The 10,213-nt window shown below is 37.5% G+C and overlaps 2 protein-coding genes and 1 long non-coding RNA gene across 4 annotated transcripts in view; 2 read left to right on the top strand and 1 right to left on the bottom strand.

Moving 5' to 3' along the window:
- tm4sf5 (transmembrane 4 L six family member 5) overlaps positions 1-10,213 on the top strand; it is a 367,250-nt gene that overhangs the window by 14,475 nt on the left and 342,562 nt on the right. The window lies entirely within an intron of this gene.
- LOC307012413 (uncharacterized protein C17orf114-like) lies at positions 292-9,421 on the top strand. Its single transcript, XM_079639059.1, has 3 exons — positions 292-430; positions 6,825-6,923; positions 8,498-9,421. The coding sequence occupies exons 2-3, from the start codon at positions 6,842-6,844 to the stop codon at positions 8,668-8,670; spliced, it is 255 nt and encodes an 84-aa protein (XP_079495185.1). The 5' UTR covers positions 292-430; positions 6,825-6,841; the 3' UTR covers positions 8,671-9,421.
- On the bottom strand, positions 4,255-8,217 carry LOC307012427. Its single transcript, XR_013800619.1, has 3 exons — positions 7,551-8,217; positions 4,708-4,760; positions 4,255-4,491 (listed from the first exon to the last, which is right to left on the bottom strand). It is a non-coding gene; the product is annotated as an uncharacterized lncRNA (long non-coding RNA).

Here is a 10,213-nt window from a genome sequence, read left to right on the forward strand (position 1 = left end):
CATTTCAGTTTGTATTCCTTAATTAAATTAATCATGCATGTGGTAGAAAAAGATTTAGCATTTAATTTGCCAGCAACACTCAAAGCCAAAACTCAAGTCCTTGCATGTGTGAAAGTTCTGAATAGTTTCGTGAATCGATCCTGAATAGTGAGAATGTTTTCCCATGCGTTACTGAAGACCTGCCAGCACACTATAGCAAACTGAGTGAAAGAAGGAGGAGGAGGAGGAGGAGGAGGAGGAGGAGGAGGCAGGGCGTGCTGCTCAGATAAGCTATTTAAAGCTGAACGTTCAGTGTGCTCAAAACTAAAGCTTACATGTTGTCATACTGAACGGGTTCTGCCATCGCCAGTGTGAGTTGGAGAACGATCGTCACTTGGAATTTGAAGAATTGTCTGCGTGACAGTGACAAAGTTCGTGCAAGAACCAATCGGTGAGTCCAATTGATTACGTTCTTTTTTATTAACATTGTTTTAAAAACACCGAAATACCGTACACATTTACTTCCAAAGTAAATATTCGCAGTCGTATAAGGGTAAACACAGACACACTGGAGGTGTGTGTCAAAAGTGGGAGTGTCAGTCTCACAATATACTGTCAAACTTGCTTCAGGGACTGCAGGCTAATTGTACAACAAATTGTTTGTCATTTTAAAGGAAATACAACGTAAAAACCTGGCCTTTTATTAGTTTAAATGTAGCTATATTCAATTTAACAGACAATAACCATAATTTTACTGTAAAACTAGGCTGTACAGTGAAGCCTAATAATGTAGGCTATATTGCTTTCGACAATACACGTTAACATTTTTAAAAGTCTGTTTACACATTAGTCACTTGTATTTGACAATTAAAGCTGTTTATTTTTTATAATTATTCATCTACAGAGTGCTACATTTTATGTTGTTTAGGTACTGATTTGTTTTGTCTTTGTAGGTAACACTGCATTGCACATGTTTATTATTACGTATAAAGTCTAATTTTGATTAATAGGTCTATTCATTCATCACGTGACCTTATATTTGATCATCTATTTTATTTACGGGAAGTCGGGAACCAAAATAAATCGTTATGGCAACCACAGCTTTTATTTTATTTTAACAGTGCATAGCTCATAAAAAGATTCCTTTAATCGTGTAGCACCGTCATTGTGAAAATCTGACTGGTTGAATTCCCTGAGGGTTAAATTCATTATCAAAACAATAAATCAGTCCACGAACTCTTTATCATTCAGACAGCTATATATTTGCTCGTTAGACGTTTATTCATCACTTGGCACACTACTTAGCAGCAAAGAAGGTGCTCAGGTAGTCCTATCTTATACTTTTCGCTTAAAGAGATTGACTTTTCTTCTGAACTCTGGCTGATCTCTTGCACTGAGATTTTATGTAACGTACTTTTCAGCGAATGATGCGTCTGGACCAAAAATAGCTTTGATGTCTGCATATGGAAATCATTAGAGATTTTGTAAACATTCTTTGATAATGAATAATTGATATGCTTTCGCCTGTACACAGTCCTCCCCCTCTCTCCCCCCATCGCCCGAGTGGACCACCGCGTGCCCGAGCCGAGCGTCACGTACTGCACATACTCACAAAAATACTCAATGGGAAAGCGCGTGTGCGCGGGCACGCGGGGTGGGGGCGCACTCTTAAAAGTAAAGGTTCCAAAAGTTTTTTTTTTTTGCAGTGATGCCAAAAACCATTTTTGGTTCTACAAATAACATTTTAGTGAAAAGTTCTAAAAAGAACCATGTTTTTATTGTGAAGAACATTGTATTAAAGGGGTCATGACATGAGAAACCAAATTTGCCTTGATCTTTTGGTATATAAGAGGTCTTTGTGTCATTAAAACGTCCTGCAAGTTTCATAGCTTAAGACGTCCTCCCCATTATAAACGAATCATTTATTTAATCAAGCTCTAAATACAGCTCGTTCTGGATCCATGGTAAGAAGTGACGTCACGGTACGAAGTGACGTACCAGCGTTTGCATATGACCGCCTCCAGGCACAAGACAGCTACGCTTAAAGCGCAAGGCAACTACGCTCATTACGTATCATTGTCGCGCCCGCGCGCCGCGCGCCTCACAAGTGTTCAGTCGACGGACAGCGAGTGGGTCTGTGTACAGGGAGATTACGATGCCGCAGATGTGCTGTTCCTTGCTGTGGACAAACAACATCTTTGAATACGCTGCGAAAGATCCAGTCGTCAGGGAAAAATGGATGCACTTTATTTTTTGCGGACGTCCCAGTCACGGCAGTGTTCTATACATTTAAGGATGACTGTTTTGAGGAAAAAATCCCAATATGATGCTTGGCTTTGCCAGAAAACGGTTGCTCAAAGATAAGTCCGTGCCGACATTCTGGGCTCAATAACGACGACGCAAACTTACTTTTTACCATGGCTAATATAAACACATTTGTATAAGAGAATCTTGAAAATATGTCGCCTTTCTAGTAGGCCTACATGTGATAGAAAATTAAAAATGTTGCCTTTATCAATGCTGCATCTTCAAAGATGGCCTGTCTGTGCATGCATTTTTGTCCGTGGTACACCCTATCATTTCATTGGAATTAGTTAAATAATGTTAAACTGTTAGCAAATGAAGCTATAGGATAATTATGCAACAATAATCCGTTTTCAAGTGTCTTGGGTTAATTTTTTTTTATTAATTCAAAATAGTTTCACTTTCCATGTGTACACGGGCTGATCCAGTCTTCGTTGTTGTGGTGATGGTTAATTTTCCTCTGATTCCGGCTCAAACATAATAAGGTTTTATCATTGCAAGAGCCATCGCTTCGCGTGAATCACCTGCTATTAAACAGTTGCGCCGAATCCGAAAAATGTTCTGGCTGGGGGCGTTAATAATTGATGCATAGGCACTGACGTTAGCCAATCATAACAGTGGGCGTTAACACTGAACTCTTAAAGGGGAAACACCCCATAAACAGACTGTTTGAACCAGAGGATGAGAAACAGGGTGGGAAAAGGTCATAAATCACTACATTTTAAAAGTTTTTTGTAAAAAAAACTATAGTAATACTATAATTGCACCTAAGGGAACATAATAATAAAATAAAAAAAACCATGTCATGACCCCATTCTCACTATAAAGAACCTTTTGTGGAATGGAAAGGTTCCATGGATGTTTAAAGGTTCTTCATGAAACTATCAACGCCAATAAAGTTATTTTTAAGAGTGTGGGGGTTGACAGAAGTCAAAATTATAAAATTAAATTACTTGAGATCCATCACTCAAATGTATGATGATCCTGCATGGCAAGACCCTAAATCACAGCATTTGCATTCAATCAAGTCTTAAACGCCTATTTTTTTTTTTACATTTTTTAAAATTGATTGAATACTCCCAAAAATAAAGGTTGCAAAGGTTTCCCCCACCCCCTCATCCTCTTAGCAATGCAATTGTAGGACCATGTTTGGTTCCCCAATTATTCAGGGATCAGTTCTTAAAATATTTCTTATAGTGTGAAGAACATTTCAAAAACCTAAAGAACCGTTTCCCTCTATAAATAACCCTTTGTGCACAGGAAAGATTCCATGAATGTTGAACGTTCGGCATGGAACCCTGCCAATAAAAAAAATACTTTTTATTTAAGAGTGCAGGCCAAAAAAGGACTGTCAACCTCTTATTATATTCTAGTAATACAGACACTGACACAAATATACAAAAAATAATAATACCGGTATTATAATTACCTATTTATTCCATTTAAAGCTTATAGTTTTAGATCTGTAAAAAGTACAACTAAATTGCAGTATTAATGTGTAAACCTGTGGTGGGATTTGAAATAGGTGTGTGTTAATGCACTTGTTATCCTTTTCTTCTTTATCCTTGAGGAAAAACTTTAATGAACACACAAGCTTGTAGAGAAAAAAGGCAGATAACACTTTATTTCGATGGTCCACTTACACTTTAGAGATTCTAACTGTAAGTAACTTTGCAACAACATGTTAACTAGCTCTAATTATTATTAGTAGACTGTCTTCTTAATATCTGCTAACACTTTATTTTGATGCTCCACCAACAGACATTATACTGACTATAAGGAACTTTGCAATTATACATGTCAACTTATTCTTACCCTACCAGTCTACTAATACTCTAATGAGAGTTAGCTGATATATAGATTCATAGTTACTAGATTTTCTAAAGTGGACCATCACAGTAAAAAGGAACCAAAATGGTAAATATGTGGTTGTAATAACAACAACAAAATTTTTTATTTAAATAAACCTCTGGAATTCTATGCAATTCCGAGAATACTCTGCGATTCCAAGAAGAATGCTGTTGTGCTCTAAACCAATGAGAGATGAGACTGACAGCCTCGGTTTGTTTCTGAGGGTGTATATCCAATTATGTGCATAAAGTGTTTCATTCTCAGAAAAGAGTCTCAGATGGAGGTGAAGAGGAATGCAGTGTCGTAACTAGAGATTACCAAACCATTTTAAGCAGCAGTCCTCAGTGTGTGCTTAACCTATAAGAGACAAGACACAGGCATACAGAAACACAAACACATGGCTCGCAATGTTTAGTAAATGGCATGGAGAGGGCCGTCATGTTAGGTCGCAAGTCTAGATTAAACACCCTATAAGGATGTGTATCTGTTTGCATCTGCTTTGTAGTAGCCTACATGTATACAAGTGCATGTCCATGTCACTAAGCAAACAACTTAAAATTGTACAAGTCTTACCGTCATTTCTGGGTCTCCAGGCAAGAACCTCCCCCCCTCAGTTATAAAAAGGACTGAGAGGAGAAAAGAAAAGAGGAATGGTTACGGATAAATGCATATCTTATGATTGGCACAAGACATAATGGAAAAGTGTGTGTTTGTGTGTGTGCCTTTACTGGAACCAAGGGAAATTTTATAAAAACAACGGTCACCTTTGCTGTTCAGCATCAGTATTGGAAAATATTTTGGACAAAATGCTCTCCACAAACGCTCAGAGGTTCTTAGGGTTTGATGCAAACCATCTGAGGTAGTATACAAGACTATGAAGAGGTTATTTCGACATAATTTGCCATACACAAATCATTTCATCAGAAGTCTTTATGCCTATAATGAAAAGAAGACATTTTGCTGAAACCTGAGAAACTGAATTAAACACTGAGTGAAACCAAACCTCTTTAAATCATCAAGATCTGAAGATATAAGACTGAAACTCAAATGAAATGCTAATGCCTGAACAGAGTGCAGAACAGATTCTGTATTAATTATTCCACCATAAAATTAGTTAATCCAACACTTAAAAAATTCAACACCAAAATATATATATTTTTGTAAGTTGAGTCATTAACAACTCAAACATTAGCAGTGGCTAAGTGCATTTAATCTGAATTTTGCATGTTTTGTCCTCAAGCATATAGACTCAGGCAAGTTAATAAACTGAAGGGAAACATGACAGATTTCCAATGATTTATGAGTTCACCTCTGAAATGAAAGGGCAGGGTTGGGTGGGAACAGAGTTATGCATGACAGTAAACTTCCATATTTCTGTGGCGTGTGGTGACATGGTTTTGTGACAGTCGTTCTACTAGTTAATACAGTTTCTGTGTGAGAGACATGCAGCTGGATGGAAAACATCTTTCTGCACTGCATCGCATTGGATGCTTGACAACTTATGACCTATTACACAAGCTCTGTTGTAGTTTGTGATCCCACATCCCATTCAGCATGTCTTTTTTGTTGTTGTGCAAACTTGCACATGTGCAGGTCGGCCACTAAATGTTCCTTATTACATTGGTTTCTGAAGCAGACAGAATTCATAGAGCATATATAAGAAGTGTAAAAGCCAAGTAATTAAAAATTAACCATTAACCCCGTAAGCCTATACTACAAACCAAAGGCCATGCAAAACCATGGGGGGAAGCTGATAAGAGATGCATTGGTCACTCAGTCACATAAAGCTCTGAGATGTGTTTGTTTTTGTCTTTGGCTATAGATTCTGATCAAAGTTAACTGAGCCATACAACTAAACCCTCTGTAAACTCTCATATTCAACAACTGCAGGGTGCATCACTTCAAACATGAGTTTATAAACAAACTATTGGTGCGTTCAAGTCATGTCGAAAAGATTGTGCATTAATTAAAAACAGAAACTGCCATCTTGGAAGAGCCAGGACATTTGTTTTAATATAACTCCGATTGTATTCGTCTGAAAGAAGAATGCCATTTACACCTAGGATGGCTTGAGGGCGAGTAGGCCTAAATTATGGGGTGAATACAATTTTTGGGTGAACTGTCCCTTTAAAAGTGATTTACAAACGGCCTATCGTTACAAAACTAGGAGTCTCCATCAGGGAACTTGACCTGGCGCATAATTCCCAATCAAGGATTTATTAGATCGGATGTCTCCGGTCAGTCTATCCATTGACGTCGCTCTATGGGATTAGAGTTTGAGTTGAAGCACACACACACACACACACACACACACACACACACACACACACACACACACACACACACACACACACACACACACACACACACACACACACACACACACACACACACACACACACACACACACACACACACACACACACACACACACACACACACACACACACACACACACACACACACACACACACACGGCTGTAATGAGATTATGCATAAAACCCATGGTCACTGGGAAGCGTTAGAAAACTAATAACAACAAGCTGCAGCTGTTTACAGTACAGTACAAGAAAGGCAATTTGAAATCGACATTTTCCCACTGCTGGTTCAGAAAGAAACCCTGGCTATTAGGGTTGTTATGATAAAGTAAGGTCTCGGTTTGTCTAACAGGTGTTTCTCTTGTCTTTCAGCGCCTCCTGCTGGTGAAATGGGTGTAAAAATGTTGCAGTGCTTCCCCTTCTACAGACGCTGCAAGGAGAGGTGCAAAAGACAGTGCCCTCCTGAGACGGGTGAGATTTATCATTATCAAACTTCATAATGCCAAATTGTACTTGATAATGGGCAAATTATAAACTGGTAGCTTAAAATACAAGCAGTGAAAACAGTGTTGTTCCCAGGGAAAGCAAGAACTAATAAGAATGTAAATGTGTAGCCTAATGCATGCAAAGTAAGTCGCTTCGGATAAAAGCGTCTGCCAAATGCATAAATGTAAATGTAATGTGAAGTGTAAACCTGAAAAACACACTCAAGTAAAAATACTGCGATAATAACGCCATTACAAGTTACCAATTCCAGTGTCACTTGGGTAAATGTCTTGTATCTGATTGTATTACTCGATTGTATTACTGATTGTAGGCTCAAAGATGCACTAGTTCTCAACACCAGTGAAAAACAAGAAACCGTTGATTTGTGAGGAGAGCAATCACGTTTATTTTTTGTAAAAGTGTTTAAAAAGTGAACACCTCAATGTTGTAATAAATCAAGGTCGACACAAAGCCTCTTAAACGTCAACAAAAACACTCAAGTCCCAGTAAAGAGCTCAAAAAAGCCAATATCCTTAGAAAAGGTCTCTTCAATATAACGGATAAATAAATTAATGTTCAGTCAAATTAAATGGTCAGAGGGAGCCTACTTACACTGGACATGCTGGTTTCGGCTGCAGTCATGTCCTCATCTGATAAAGCCTCTGAATTTACACCAATAATGCATTCGCATAGATTAGCCTTGTTGACAAGTTTTGGTAAACGAGATATAATACCTCAAATGCCTGATAGATGGCGATGTCGCTTCTTTTGTAGATGAAACAAACTGCTGCAGAAAAGATTAAAGGGATAGTTCACCCAAAAAAAGAAAATTCTGTCATTAATTACTCCTCATGTCTTTCCAAACCCGTAAGACTTTCGTTCATCTTCAGAACACAAATGAGGATCTTTTTGATGAAATTTGAGAGTTTTCTGTCCCTCCGTTGACAGCCACGCAACTGACACTTTGACGCTTCAAAAAGTTCACAAAGAGATCGTAAAACTAATCCACATGATTTGAGCGGTTTAATCCAAATTTTATGAAGAGACTCGAACGCTTTATATGATGAACAGATTTAATTTAGGCTTTTATCCACATAAACATTCAGCAACTCACACATCAGTTGTGGAAAAGGGAAGCTAAGCATATTCGCTTGATGTGCAAGAACCAATGAGTTTTGTTCTCCCGCATCAAGCAGGTTCGGTTTATTTTCTGTTTATGTTCGCTGATCAATGTTAATACGTGAATAAAAGACTAAATTAAATCTGTTCATCATATGAAGTGACCGAGCCTCTTCAGAAAATGTGTACTAAACCGCTCAAATCATGTGGATTAGTTTTACGATCACTTTATGAAATTTTGAAGCAAGAAAGTGTCAGTTGCGTGACAGAAAGCTCTCAGATTTCATCAAAAAGATCTTCATTTGTGTTTTCGAAGATGAACGAAAGTCTTACGGGTTTGAGGGTTCAGAATCTCAGAGAATTTTAATTTTTGGGTTTAACCTTTAAGTTCCATGCAAAAATACATGTTTTCTAACTTATTTTAATTTCTATGTCTTCAGTAGTAGCAAGTGAAGAGCTGAAGCCTCGGTTGTCCTCCACCACCTCTTGGGGCAGTGAAGGGGACAGCGCCAGCAGCCCAACTTGCCCACAGGCCTATTTTTCCCACAAGGCTCGGCTCTCGCTTCGGCACCAGATGGATAGCAACATCAATGCAGTGGACGCCACATACTAACTTTCTTCTGCAAGTGATCCCTGGAGAATCCTTGAAAATAAACCAGATTTACCGCCCCAGTCCAGTTTGGGGAACTGGAGGACGAGCCTTTAGTAGGAACAACCAGCATGAGAGTTTGGACACTCATGAGCGGCAGCTCTATGCATTGTAACAATGTCAAGATAAGTGTTTGATGTTCTCTAACAGTAACGGTACAGCTGAGTGTAATTTGGTAAAGGGGGAAATTGTGAAACACATTTTTAGGGGCAACGTTTACATGATCACCAAGTGCTTTTTTTTTTTTTTTGGCCTGTAGCATCCACCCTCTCTGCTATGCATCTACACTATCTGAACTGGATGCTTCTGGTTGGTTTTATCAGAGGAGAGACTCTGATATCTTAAGGCAATTGAGGGTTTTGAGCCAGATATGAATTTGTTTAGCAGTCTACCGAATATTTTGCCTGTCAAATTTAACCACGCTTTGCCTCGTTGATTATAAAGTCGGTGTACTGTAAAAGCAACTGAATGTTTTTTCTGTCACATAAACGGAAAGGTTTCGAAAGATTATTTTGCTTTCTATGCAAGTTCCACTTTCTAGCCCTTATATACAAGCTGTTCATTTTTATGATGTATAGATTTCAGGACTTTCTGAAACAGACCCCGTCATAAACACATTTTTGTTTGAAAAGTGTTTGTTTCATGAACTCTATGTAACGTAAAACTAATGTACAATAATATATAACAATATAATGGATTTTTTTTCCATTTTCAACATTTTTAAAAGGTTTTTTCATTGCATGTGTAAAACCAGTCGAGTGAATGGTGAAGATGTTTGTCATTGCTTCTGTTTCAACATGTTTGAATAACAGGTTTTAGATTATATGCATATGGCCATCTTCACTTAATCATGTGCACGTATTAACAATTATTTTTTTTAAATATAGATGTTAAATATGTATTTTTACACCCTAACCCAGAAAAAGAACAGAAGACATGTTACACCTCTGAAGTCACAATTAATATGAAAGATATTTTTGTATGTTTTGTATGAAACAATGTGTAAATACATTTTCTAAAGAAATAACAATTGTAATAAGTAAAAAGACAGCAACTAAACTAAATTATAATAGAATAAAAACATCACATGTACTTTTGCTTTCATTGATGATTGTAAGACAATAAAACTGTCAAAAAGAAACAAGTTGTTTTATGCTTTTCTATCAGAAAATATGTCTTTCAGTCACCATAATTCAAATTCATAATCTTTTAATCAAACTTTAATCAACAATATCTATTCTCTGATGATGTTTACTGGAGCGAGGGAGGGGCAACCTGTCACTCACAAGAGATCAACCAATCGCAAACCACGATGATTCAACGATCCAATCAATTCCTGAGGGACAAAATCAAGCCCCGTCCTACATTTTTTCTTGTTTAAGAAGATAATTTACTTGGATATAGTCACAATAGGGAAGAAAAGACTGTCTTAACTTCCATTTCATGCCGACTTTAAAGAATTATCTGTGAAATTATTAATAAATCTGTAAGGAAAGACAACTAAAAA

This window comes from Phoxinus phoxinus (genome assembly GCF_949152265.1).
Source record: "Phoxinus phoxinus genome assembly, chromosome: 2".
Lineage (NCBI taxonomy): Eukaryota > Metazoa > Chordata > Actinopteri > Cypriniformes > Leuciscidae > Phoxinus > Phoxinus phoxinus.

Excerpts from the sequence above, each read along its gene's own strand:
- LOC307012413 (XM_079639059.1), top strand. The coding sequence starts at position 6,842 with ATGGGTGTAAAAATGTTGCAGTGCTTCCCCTTCTACAGACGCTGCAAG. Across the intron at positions 6,924-8,497 it reads ACAGTGCCCTCCTGAGACGG|TAGTAGCAAGTGAAGAGCTG; the intron begins GTGAGATTTATC and ends CTATGTCTTCAG.